At 39.1% G+C, this 14,480-nt stretch overlaps 1 protein-coding gene across 2 annotated transcripts in view; it reads left to right on the forward strand.

The window, feature by feature from the left end:
• Window positions 1-7,583: 7,583 nt before the first annotated feature.
• The window catches only part of elac2 (elaC ribonuclease Z 2), a 41,483-nt gene continuing 34,586 nt past the window's right edge, over window positions 7,584-14,480 (forward strand). Inside the window, exons 1-3 of one of the 2 annotated variants that reach the window (XM_079813662.1) lie at window positions 7,584-7,979; window positions 8,745-8,795; window positions 8,902-8,972. In XM_079813662.1, coding sequence (XP_079669788.1) covers window positions 7,726-7,979; window positions 8,745-8,795; window positions 8,902-8,972 — 376 coding nt within the window. In that variant the 5' untranslated portion in view covers window positions 7,584-7,725. Of the gene's footprint in view, window positions 7,980-8,744; window positions 8,796-8,901; window positions 8,973-13,582; window positions 14,377-14,480 lie in introns of those variants that run through there. The other variant, XM_079813661.1, reaches the window with a different exon arrangement.

The raw sequence follows: 14,480 nt of genomic DNA on the forward strand, positions 1-14,480 counted from the left end.
TTAATATGTTAAGTAGAACCAAAATTAACAGAGAAAAGCTTCTGATTCAACGAGGCTGTGAATATTAATGATTTTAAATTAGGGTTGAAAGTTTTTATTATTTTAATAATATAAAGTGCTCGCCTTTAAATTATGCACAATCTATTTCTATATAATATAACACAAATATTAGAAAATCACATTTCATATTATTTTCTTAATATTACCTTAAAAAGACAAAACATAGGGTAAATCATCTCAATAAAAAAATCGCATATTATACATCTGCGTTATAAATCACATTACATATTTAAGGCTTTGTTTTTTCTTTCTGTTGATAAATAAAAAATTTAATATGACTAATTAAAATATGTTTTTTTATTTTTTTGATCTTTTTATTTATTTATTATTGCTGATAACGGAACCATACAAAAAAGAGGTGTACATCACATAATATCAACTATGACAATAATAAATGTGACAACCGCAAAAATAAAAAAGAAAGAAAGAAAAAAGATAAAGAAAAAAGTCTATGGCTGCGTTCGAAACCGCATACTCATTGAGTAGGTACTCATTTTCAATAAGTACTTACTCAACGAGCTCTAAAAGAGTAGGTACTATATTGCCTGATCTCGTTAAGTATGAATGCGATCCGCACTTTATGCGCCATGTTGACGTTATCATGTGACCTACGACGTTATCTCAAGCGCAACAACTTGAAAGACGAGTGACAGGTTTAATTCATCGATCTATAAATATCTTAATATTGATTAAACTTGCTAATTGTGTGGGCTTGTTGAAGAAACAGCTGCCCATTTATTTTGTGATATTAACCCTACTAATCTGACCCAGTTTTATCCTTACCAAAACCCACAATCGTGATCTCTTAAATAGGTTGTTAATTTCTTTATTTTATATGCAAAACATGTCATCCACAAGCAAAATTGGCCTAAATCTCCTTTATATTTTCCTTTTTAAATTTAACTCCTGTTTTATCCCTCAATCCCTTATTCAAATATATCTAACCTTGTTATTGTTTTTTCTTTGTATATAATGTATGCAAACCCATGATATTTGTTTTATTATTAGGATTGTTAAAGATACAACCATGTAATTATAAAATAAAAGATAGGCCTATGAGTGACAGGTGCAGTAACAGCTCAAAGCATCAGTAACTCCACCGCCCGACCTGTGCGGTTTCCCGCAGTCTGCAACGAGGACCTCTTTCAGCTGCTCGAGGATCTCACCTTGGGAGAAAACTGTTGATTTTATACTCTTAAAATGTAAGTTATCACTATTCAAAATTAAGATTTCCTCAGAATGAATTGCATTGCTAGCCCACTAAAACACTTACAATAATAATAATAACAAATGCTGACCAATACTTAATTATATTACTTTTTCTTTTTACTGAAAATTATATTGTTTTAGTAAAACAAGCAAAATGCAACTTGTTGTCATATGACATAGCGATGCATGAATACACACTAGAACAAATGCAGCCGATGTGAATACCAATTTTCAGTCAAGCAATGAATAAATGCATGAGTTAATAAAATATTTTATTTACTGACAACAATAGGAAACATGAATTAATGAGTAAAAGAATGAATAAAAGTAAACATCACAAATGAATAAGTCACCATGAAACAAAGCTTTATTCAAACGTATTGTTCTAACAAACCATCACACATTTCCCGGTAAAAAGGAGTGATGAGATAGTTAGCAGACTATCATCACTCAATGGCTGGTTGTCTAAGTGGTGTCTGCAAAATAACATAGGGTTCATAGACAATTGGAAAAGTTTTTGGGGCAGACCTGACCTGTTGAAGAAGGATGGCATCCATCCCTCTTGGGGTGGTGCCGCTCTTCTCTCTAGTAATCTGGCACATAGTCTTAGAGCTAAACCTTGACTCACTAGGGCCCAGGTCAGGAAGCAGACAAACTGGCTAAACCGACCGTCTGCTAGCTGTCTCACGTTACCGGAGTCAGATAAATCCCAGCACATAGAGACTCTTTCACCTAGATATTATCATATAGAGACTGTGTCTGTTCCCCGAATTAGTAAATACAAAAAAACATCAAAACCATTCAACAGTAAAAATTTAATTGACGTCCAACAAATAAACAAAATATATAATACAGATGAACAATTGATAAAGCTTGGGTTGCTGAATATTAGATCCCTTTCCCCAAAAGCGCTTATTGTTAATGATATTATTACAGATAATAATCTAGATGTGCTCTGTTTGACAGAAACCTGGCTAAAACCTGACGACTACATTACCTTAAATGAGTCCACCCCCCAAGATTATTGTTATAAACATGAGCCGCGTCTGGAAGGTAAAGGGGGAGGGGTTGCTGTAATTTATAATAATATCTTCAGTATTACTCAGAAGTCTAGTTTCAAATATAATTCCTTCGAAGTTTTGGTGCTTTATGTAACGCTATGTAGTGTACATGATAAAACCCGTTCAACATTTGTGTTAGCTACTGTATACAGGCCACCTGGGCATAATACAGACTTTATCAAAGAATTTGCTGATTTTCTATCAGAGTTAGTACTGGCCGTAGATAAAGTACTAATTGTTGGTGATTTTAATATCCATGTTGACAACGGAAAAGACGTATTGGGATTAGCATTTAAAGACACACTAAACTCTATTGGAGTTAGGCAACACGTGTCAGGAGCCACTCATCGCCATAATCATACTTTAGACCTAATATTGTCACATGGAATAAATGTTGATACCGTTGAAATTCTGCAGCAGAGCGATGACATCTCAGATCATTACTTAGTATCATGTATACTTAATTTAGCTAAGGTTGCAAAGCCGCCCCCTCGCTTTAAAAATGGCAGGACAATCACTGCCGCTACTAAAGATTGCTTTTTAAATAATCTCCCTCATCAGTATCATCTGCTCAGCATCCCAGATAGTATAGAAGAACTCGATGTTGCAACAGAAACTATTGACTCTCTCTTTTGCAGTACTTTAGACACAGTTGCTCCTCTGCGCTTAAAGAAGATTAAAGAAAATAGTCCAACGCCGTGGTACAACGAGCACACCCGGGCCCTTAAAACAGCAGCCAGAAAAATGGAGCGCAGCTGGAAGAAAACAAAATTAGAGGTATTTCGTAATTCGTGGAAAGAGCACATGATCACATACAGAAAGGCTGTAAAAACTGCTAGATCTGCTTATTTCTCAACTCTCTTGGAAGAAAACAAACACAACCCAAGGTATTTATTCGATACAGTGGCTAAATTAACCAAAAATAAAGCTTCAACTTCTGATGATTGTAAACAGCACAGCAGTAATGACTTTATGAACTTCTTCACATGTAAGATTGATAATATTAGGAAATTTTTTTTAACCATGCAGCCGTCTAATACAGCATCACATCAGACAGAGCATTGTAGTGTCACTGAGGAAAAATTACACTCATTCACTGCTATAGGAGAAGAAGAATTGGCTAAACTCGTTAAATCATCAAAATCGACAACATGTATGCTCGACCCTATACCAACTAGGCTATTAAAAGAGATGCTACCAGAGGTCATAGATCCTCTTCTTAATATCATTAATTCATCTTTGTCATTAGGATATGTACCGAAAACTTTTAAGTTGGCAATTATTAAACCACTTATTAAAAAACCGCAACTTGATCCTACAGATTTAGTCAATTATAGACCAATCTCAAATCTACCCTTTCTGTCAAAAATACTTGAAAAGGCAGTGTCTTCACAATTATGTTCCTTTTTAGAAAGAAATGGTATCTGTGAGGATTTCCAGTCAGGATTTAGACCGTATCATAGCACTGAGACTGCTCTCGTCAGAGTTACAAATGATTTGCTCTTATCATCCGATCGTGGCTGTATCTCTCTATTAGTGTTACTCGATCTTAGCGCTGCATTTGATACTATCGACCACAACATTCTTTTGAATAGACTCGAAAATTATGTAGGTATTAGTGGAATTGCATTATCATGGTTTAAATCATACCTATGCGACCGTTATCAGTTTGTAGTAGTAAATGAAGATATGTCACACCGATCGCAAGTTCAGTATGGAGTACCGCAAGGCTCAGTGCTAGGACCGCTACTCTTCACCCTGTACATGCTACCACTGGGAGATATCATTAGGAAGCATGGCGTTAGTTTTCATTGTTATGCTGACGATACTCAGCTCTATATTTCTTCACGCCCTAAAGAAACTTACCAATTCACAAGATTAACGGAATGCATAGCTGATATAAAACATTGGATGACTGGTAATTTCCTGCAACTCAATTCAGAAAAAACTGAATTTTTAATTATTGGACAAAAAAGCTCCACAAGTAGTAACCTAGAATACTGTCTAACACTTGATGGCTGTTCTGTCAAGTCCTCGTCGTCAGTGAGGAACCTGGGTGTGCTCTTTGATACCAATCTTTCGTTTGAAAGCCACGTTTCTAGCATCTGTAAAACTGCTTTCTACCATCTTAAAAATATATCTAAATTACGGCACATGCTCTCAATGCAAAATGCTGAACAGTTAGTTCATGCGTTCATGACCTCAAGGTTAGATTATTGTAATGCTCTACTGGGTGGTTGCCCTGCTCGCTTAATAAATAAACTCCAGCTGGTCCAAAACGCAGCAGCTCGAGTTCTTACTAGAACCAGGAAGTATGACCATATTAGCCCAGTTCTGTCAACACTGCACTGGCTGCCTATTAAACATCGCATACATTTTAAAATCTTACTTATTACTTACAAAGCACTAAATGGTTTAGCTCCCCAATACTTGAGCGAGCTCTTAACATATTATACTCCATCACGTCTACTGCGGTCTCAAAATTCTGGCCAGTTGATCATACCGAGAATATCCAAATCAACTGGAGGCGGTCGATCGTTTTCCTATTTAGCACCTAAACTCTGGAACAGTCTTCCTAACATTGTTCGGGAAGCAGACACACTCTGTCAGTTTAAATCTAGACTAAAAACACATCTCTTTACTGTGGCATACACATAAATCACTTTTTCAATGAAATGATTGTTAGGCTGCATTAACTAGGTCAGCCGGAACCGGGAACACTTCCCATAACACCTGATGTACTCGTTACATCATCAGAAGAATGGCATCTACGCTAATGTTAGTCTCTCTGTTTTATCCCGAGGTTTACTGCAGTCAGCTGGATCCGGGCCGTATCCAGATCAGATGGTGGACCTGCGCCCAGAGAAGACCAACACAGGACCCCGAAGTGTCTGGGAGACCGTGATTAGACGCCCCCTGAAACTGCCTCATCGACACGGCATCTCAATAAACCCGTCTCCTGCGTGTTGCCTCCGATCATTCGAATATTGCACTTTAATAATTATTTAATCAACATCATCCTCAATAAACCCGTCTCCAGCATGTTGCCCCCGGTCCCTCGAATATTCTGATCTATTATGACCTCCGAGCTGTAAAACTGCCAGAATAATAATAATAATACGCTGTTTGTTAATTGGCCAGAGGAGAACTGGCACCCCGACTGAGCCTGGTTTCTCCCAAGGTTTATTTTTCTCCATTGGGTCACCTAATGGGGTTTTGGTTTCCTTGCCACTGTTGCCTCTGGCTTGGCGTGCTCAGTTGGGGACACTAAATTTTTCAACTAAACATCGAAATACATCTAAATAATAAACTAAATTAACCATTTAAACTAAATTACTGATCAAATTATTGATCTAAAGCCCACACTGTCACTGTATGATACTTGAAATTTTTCCAGAATGGCTATACAGCTGAATAAAATTATGCTGCATTATTTTTCTGTTTAACACTGTAAAGCTGCTTTGAAACAATCTACATTGTTAAAAGCGCTATATAAATAAAGTTGACTTGACTTGACTTGACATTTACAGACGGTGAACCCCACATCTGCTGCCATCTCAACACAGCTGTGCCAATTCTGTGGCTTTATGTTGATGAAGCAGTTGAGCACCGTGAACACCTTCGCCTGTCCTAGCCGTCCATCATGTTCCTCCTGAACCCCACAAACCTGAAGCACGAGTGGAGAACATGTGCGGGACAATCTCTGACTGCTGATGTGTCTGCTCCAAACATCCGTGTGCCTGCTCTCCATCAGCATGACTACTTAAAACATTTTACAATTCATGTTGTCAGCATCCCATTTCTTGCCATATTTGATTTAATATTTTTACAATTACATGCTACTTGTATTGTAGCTTTATGACTTTTGTGGTGTAGTGGGCTAAACACTGAACTGATAAGCAGAAGGTTTCTGCTTGGATCTCCGCAGTCGTCACCACCAGTGTGTCCTTGAGCAAGGCTCAACCACAGAAGCTCTGCAGCAAATGCACAGACATCAAGAATCAGAAAAGTGCTGAAATAACTCTGTTTGAAATTAAAATAAAATACAACTTAAGATTTAAATGTATGTTTTATTCATTTCTGTAGTGTACTCAAAGCCTTTGATGACAGGCTTCCTTCATCAGCCTCTCTCCAGTCTCCACCAGATAAACACACACACACACACACACACACACACACACACACACACACACACACACACACACACACACACACACGTGCTCTTCTGCCCCTGTAACATCAGACAACTTTCATGTTACCTGTATCTTAAACAACACCTTGATAAAAGCATAAACGTTTATGTGCTCAATAGCCTTAAATGTTGAGGTAGTTGCTGATGTGTTAATGTTCCTCAATTCATCAACAGTACTAATGGACAAATAAAAAAAGATAACTTATGTTTAGTTACTTTATGTAGATCTATTAACATTACTGACGTTCATGTAAAGTAAGCAGTGATGACAACAGGGAACTCTACATTATAGCACACACACATCACTCTGATGATCAGATGTCTATTTCATGCTGTGATGTTATCGAAAATGTTCCTGTCAGATGTTAAATAAACATTTAGTAAGCATCTTTATCTTTAAGTATATCGTTTATGTAAATCCACTTTGGAGACGTGTGTGTGTGTGTTACTGGAGCTCATACATAATAAAACGTGTTTTTACAGCCCAATCACAACTACACTATACTGTCTGTCGTCTTTACACTTTTAACAATTCAACAGTTTAACTTTACTCTACAGTAGTCCAACAAATGCGATTTTTAACACAAGGAACGGTGATTTTGGTTTGTAATACTCACATTTGATTGGCTTTTCTCCGCCTGACGTATCCTTTCCTGTGGCCTCATGGGAAGGCAGGGATAGAAAAGTATCCGACGATGGGTACTTCACAATCTGGGCGGAATCAGTAAGCCATCCGGGAACTTCTCGCCTACTCTTTTATGATTACTGAGGTTTCGAACATACTTCTCCTTTCACGTACTGTTTTCGCCTACTATATAGTAGGTAAGTAGGCATATTCGAACGCAACATCAGTATACGCACGTCCGAATCTCGCGAGAAATAGTCCAAAACCCTGGTAGTTCTCGCCTACTCTTTTATGAATACAAAGGATTCGAGCATACTCTTCGCTCGCCTACTGCTTTTTACATACTATATAGTAGGGAAGTATGCGGTTTCGAACGCAGCCTATAAAAATATGTACGCGTCATTCCACCCCTAGCGTCTCGACGTCATAGTCACGCGCCGGAAGCGCGTCCAGCATCGATGATCAACACACACACATGTGTGAGTCCTCCACAGAAACTAGCAGATCATTCTCCCGACAGTTGTTTAGCGTCCGTCGAGCGGATGTTATGAGCCGCTTCCCGTAGCCGCTCGGTGTTTATGATGCTCGCGCGCCTGCGCTGCTCTTTCCTCACACACAGAGCGCGGAGAGTCGGCGCACACACTCTCACACTGATGGACACACACACCTCCGGGAAGAGCAAGCCGCTGAAAGACACGCGGAGGCATGTGAAGAGCCGGGAGAACCGCCGGCAGGGCGAGCTGCACGGGCCCTCCACCGTCTATGTGCAGGTGGCGGGCGCCGGGAGTCGCGATAACGGCGCGTCGCTGTACGTCTTCTCCGAGTATAACAGGTACGCGCCGGTGTCACGTGACAAACTAACTGTCATGACAACCATTACTTTATAACAACACTCATCGATAATCATGATGATTAATAAATAATAATAATTAATAATTATAGTGCCTAATGTTACTATACATGTAGTAACAAATAAAGTGAAGGTAACGCTACATAAGTTAAGTTTCAAAAATAACAGTATCAGACATTTGCACTCTTTGTAATGATTAAATCAGTGTTTTATAAACATAAATGTGCATTACATACATGTATGAGGAAATCTATTCATATATTAATATATTTGAATATACATGAACCACTGACAATCTAAGCAGTATATAATCTTCAATTAATTAATAATAGAAGTTACTAATAAAAGAGAAACAAATATAAAGGTAAAAATTCACGAGTTTCTTAAATAAAATTAACAAACATTGTCACATTTTGTAATGCTTAACAAATCTGTAGTTTAATAACATGCGTATGCATTATATACTTTTATATAAATATGTGAATAAATGAATAAAATTTATGAATATGATTATAAATGTAGTAACAAATAAAGTGAAGGTAACACTGTTTGATTTATATATGTTAAGAGATCAGTAATGAATGATCACAAATAAACTTTGATTCATATGTTTATTTTCCAGTGTAAATGCATTTCTATATTTTCATAAATATTCATTTATGATTATATACATGAACCTCTGAACAGCTAAGCAGTTTATATCTGTTGAGTTATTAATGATATTGATTATATCTGTGTGGCGTTCAGGTATCTGTTTAACTGTGGTGAAGGAACACAGAGACTGATGCAGGAACACAAGTAAGAGATCGACTGTCACTGCAGATTCATTGTGATGTGACGGAATGACTCTTCTGTGTTTGTATGGCATGTTCATGTCATGTGTGTGTTTTGATTGTGTATCCAGGATGAAAATTGCACGCTTGGACAACATCTTCCTCACCAGGATGAGCTGGGAGACGGTCGGCGGTTTATCAGGTGCTTAAGGATTTTATTCTGTCGCATTTGAAGCTTTTACAGTTTTTATTTTCTTAAAGGGTTAGTTCACCCAAAAATGAAAATTCTGTCATTAATTCCTCACCCTCATGTCGTTCGACACCCGTCAGACCTCCGTTCATCTTCAGAACACAAATGAAGATATTTTAGTTGAAATCTGATGGCTCTGAAAGGCCTCCATTGGCACAATGGCACTTTACACTCTCAAGACCCTTAAAAGGCACTAAAGACGTCGTTACAAAGTCCATCTCACTACAGTGGTTCTACAATAACTTTATGAATTGGCGAGAATAGTTTTTGTGCGCAAAAAAAAACCTAAATAACGACTTATATAGTGATGACGATTTCAAAACACAGCATCATGAAGCTTTGAAGCGTTATGAATCAGTAGCCACGTTTCCATTACCCTTCAAATTGCGCAAATTGAAATTGCGAATTGAAAATATGCCCAATGGAAACGCGTCGATTTCGCAAAAACTCCCATATATCGCAAAAAAGTTTTTACGCTCGCATGAGGTGGTTTTTCAGGCAATTCGAAAAAGGAAATTTTCGCAAAACTGCAATGGAAACAGTTTTTTCGCATTTACAGGTCACCTGGTACGGTCACGCATTGCTCTCACATAGGGCCAACATATCATTTTTTTCCCACTCAAGTATGTACTAGATCTTACGTCGTTAAAACGACATATATTTTCTCCTAATAAGGAAAGTGGCGTAACTTCTTCACATGTAAGATTGATAATATTAGGAAATTTTTTTTAACCATGCAGCCGTCTAATACAGCATCACATCAGACAGAGCATTGTAGTGTCACTGAGGAAAAATTACACTCATTCACTGCTATAGGAGAAGAAGAATTGGCTAAACTCGTTAAATCATCAAAATCGACAACATGTATGCTCCACCCTATACCAACTAGGCTATTAAAAGAGATGCTACCAGAGGTCATAGATCCTCTTCTTAATATCATTAATTCATCTTTGTCATTAGGATATGTACCGAAAACTTTTAAGTTGGCAATTATTAAACCACTTATTAAAAAACCGCAACTTGATCCTACAGATTTAGTCAATTATAGACCAATCTCAAATCTACCCTTTCTGTCAAAAATACTTGAAAAGGCAGTGTCTTCACAATTATGTTCCTTTTTAGAAAGAAATGGTATCTGTGAGGATTTCCAGTCAGGATTTAGACCGTATCATAGCACTGAGACTGCTCTCGTCAGAGTTACAAATGATTTGCTCTTATCATCCGATCGTGGCTGTATCTCTCTATTAGTGTTACTCGATCTTAGCGCTGCATTTGATACTATCGACCACAACATTCTTTTGAATAGACTCGAAAATTATGTAGGTATTAGTGGAATTGCATTATCATGGTTTAAATCATACCTATGCGACCGTTATCAGTTTGTAGTAGTAAATGAAGATATGTCACACCGATCGCAAGTTCAGTATGGAGTACCGCAAGGCTCAGTGCTAGGACCGCTACTCTTCACCCTGTACATGCTACCACTGGGAGATATCATTAGGAAGCATGGCGTTAGTTTTCATTGTTATGCTGACGATACTCAGCTCTATATTTCTTCACGCCCTAAAGAAACTTACCAATTCACAAGATTAACGGAATGCATAGCTGATATAAAACATTGGATGACTGGTAATTTCCTGCAACTCAATTCAGAAAAAACTGAATTTTTAATTATTGGACAAAAAAGCTCCACAAGTAGTAACCTAGAATACTGTCTAACACTTGATGGCTGTTCTGTCAAGTCCTCGTCGTCAGTGAGGAACCTGGGTGTGCTCTTTGATACCAATCTTTCGTTTGAAAGCCACGTTTCTAGCATCTGTAAAACTGCTTTCTACCATCTTAAAAATATATCTAAATTACGGCACATGCTCTCAATGCAAAATGCTGAACAGTTAGTTCATGCGTTCATGACCTCAAGGTTAGATTATTGTAATGCTCTACTGGGTGGTTGCCCTGCTCGCTTAATAAATAAACTCCAGCTGGTCCAAAACGCAGCAGCTCGAGTTCTTACTAGAACCAGGAAGTATGACCATATTAGCCCAGTTCTGTCAACACTGCACTGGCTGCCTATTAAACATCGCATACATTTTAAAATCTTACTTATTACTTACAAAGCACTAAATGGTTTAGCTCCCCAATACTTGAGCGAGCTCTTAACATATTATACTCCATCACGTCTACTGCGGTCTCAAAATTCTGGCCAGTTGATCATACCGAGAATATCCAAATCAACTGGAGGCGGTCGATCGTTTTCCTATTTAGCACCTAAACTCTGGAACAGTCTTCCTAACATTGTTCGGGAAGCAGACACACTCTGTCAGTTTAAATCTAGACTAAAAACACATCTCTTTACTGTGGCATACACATAAATCACTTTTTCAATGAAATGATTGTTAGGCTGCATTAACTAGGTCAGCCGGAACCGGGAACACTTCCCATAACACCTGATGTACTCGTTACATCATCAGAAGAATGGCATCTACGCTAATGTTAGTCTCTCTGTTTTATCCCGAGGTTTACTGCAGTCAGCTGGATCCGGGCCGTATCCAGATCAGATGGTGGACCTGCGCCCAGAGAAGACCAACACAGGACCCCGAAGTGTCTGGGAGACCGTGATTAGACGCCCCCTGAAACTGCCTCATCGACACGGCATCTCAATAAACCCGTCTCCTGCGTGTTGCCTCCGATCATTCGAATATTGCACTTTAATAATTATTTAATCAACATCATCCTCAATAAACCCGTCTCCAGCATGTTGCCCCCGGTCCCTCGAATATTCTGATCTATTATGACCTCCGAGCTGTAAAACTGCCAGAATAATAATAATAATACGCTGTTTGTTAATTGGCCAGAGGAGAACTGGCACCCCGACTGAGCCTGGTTTCTCCCAAGGTTTATTTTTCTCCATTGGGTCACCTAATGGGGTTTTGGTTTCCTTGCCACTGTTGCCTCTGGCTTGGCGTGCTCAGTTGGGGACACTAAATTTTTCAACTAAACATCGAAATACATCTAAATAATAAACTAAATTAACCATTTAAACTAAATTACTGATCAAATTATTGATCTAAAGCCCACACTGTCACTGTATGATACTTGAAATTTTTCCAGAATGGCTATACAGCTGAATAAAATTATGCTGCATTATTTTTCTGTTTAACACTGTAAAGCTGCTTTGAAACAATCTACATTGTTAAAAGCGCTATATAAATAAAGTTGACTTGACTTGACTTGACATTTACAGACGGTGAACCCCACATCTGCTGCCATCTCAACACAGCTGTGCCAATTCTGTGGCTTTATGTTGATGAAGCAGTTGAGCACCGTGAACACCTTCGCCTGTCCTAGCCGTCCATCATGTTCCTCCTGAACCCCACAAACCTGAAGCACGAGTGGAGAACATGTGCGGGACAATCTCTGACTGCTGATGTCTGCTCCAAACATCCGTGTGCCTGCTCTCCATCAGCATGACTACTGAAAACGTTTTACAATTCATGTTGTCAGCATCCCATTTCTTGCCATATTTGATTTAATATTTTTACAATTACATGCTACTTGTATTGTAGCTTTATGACTTTTGTGGTGTAGTGGGCTAAACACTGAACTGATAAGCAGAAGGTTTCTGCTTGGATCTCCGCAGTCGTCACCACCAGTGTGTCCTTGAGCAAGGCTCAACCACAGAAGCTCTGCAGCAAATGCACAGACATCAAGAATCAGAAAAGTGCTGAAATAACTCTGTTTGAAATTAAAATAAAATACAACTTAAGATTTAAATGTATGTTTTATTCATTTCTGTAGTGTACTCAAAGCCTTTGATGACAGGCTTCCTTCATCAGCCTCTCTCCAGTCTCCACCAGATAAACACACACACACACACACACACACACACACACACACACACACACACACACACACACACACACACACGTGCTCTTCTGCCCCTGTAACATCAGACAACTTTCATGTTACCTGTATCTTAAACAACACCTTGATAAAAGCATAAACGTTTATGTGCTCAATAGCCTTAAATGTTCAGGTAGTTGCTGATGTGTTAATGTTCCTCAATTCATCAACAGTACTAATGGACAAATAAAAAAAGATAACTTATGTTTAGTTACTTTATGTAGATCTATTAACATTACTGACGTTCATGTAAAGTAAGCAGTGATGACAACAGGGAACTCTACATTATAGCACACACACATCACTCTGATGATCAGATGTCTATTTCATGCTGTGATGTTATCGAAAATGTTCCTGTCAGATGTTAAATAAACATTTAGTAAGCATCTTTATCTTTAAGTATATCGTTTATGTAAATCCACTTTGGAGACGTGTGTGTGTGTGTTACTGGAGCTCATACATAATAAAACGTGTTTTTACAGCCCAATCACAACTACACTATACTGTCTGTCGTCTTTACACTTTTAACAATTCAACAGTTTAACGTTACTCTACAGTAGTCCAACAAATGCGATTTTTAACACAAGGAACGGTGATTTTGGTTTGTAATACTCACATTTGATTGGCTTTTCTCCGCCTGACGTATCCTTTCCTGTGGCCTCATGGGAAGGCAGGGATAGAAAAGTATCCGACGATGGGTACTTCACAATCTGGGCGGAATCAGTAAGCCATCCGGGAACTTCTCGCCTACTCTTTTATGATTACTGAGGTTTCGAACATACTTCTCCTTTCACGTACTGTTTTCGCCTACTATATAGTAGGTAAGTAGGCATATTCGAACGCAACATCAGTATACGCACGTCCGAATCTCGCGAGAAATAGTCCAAAACCCTGGTAGTTCTCGCCTACTCTTTTATGAATACAAAGGATTCGAGCATACTCTTCGCTCGCCTACTGCTTTTTACATACTATATAGTAGGGAAGTATGCGGTTTCGAACGCAGCCTATAAAAATATGCACGCGTCATTCCACCCCTAGCGTCTCGACGTCATAGTCACGCGCCGGAAGCGCGTCCAGCATCGATGATCAACACACACACATGTGTGAGTCCTCCACAGAAACTAGCAGATCATTCTCCCGACAGTTGTTTAGCGTCCGTCGAGCGGATGTTATGAGCCGCTTCCCGTAGCCGCTCGGTGTTTATGATGCTCGCGCGCCTGCGCTGCTCTTTCCTCACACACAGAGCGCGGAGAGTCGGCGCACACACTCTCACACTGATGGACACACACACCTCCGGGAAGAGCAAGCCGCTGAAAGACACGCGGAGGCATGTGAAGAGCCGGGAGAACCGCCGGCAGGGCGAGCTGCACGGGCCCTCCACCGTCTATGTGCAGGTGGCGGGCGCCGGGAGTCGCGATAACGGCGCGTCGCTGTACGTCTTCTCCGAGTATAACAGGTACGCGCCGGTGTCACGTGACAAACTAACTGTCATGACAACCATTACTTTATAACAACACTCATCGATAATCATGATGATTAATAAATAATAATAATTAATAA

Source organism: Gobio gobio (genome assembly GCF_949357685.1).
Source record: "Gobio gobio genome assembly, chromosome: 1".
Classification (NCBI taxonomy): Eukaryota; Metazoa; Chordata; class Actinopteri; order Cypriniformes; family Gobionidae; genus Gobio; species Gobio gobio.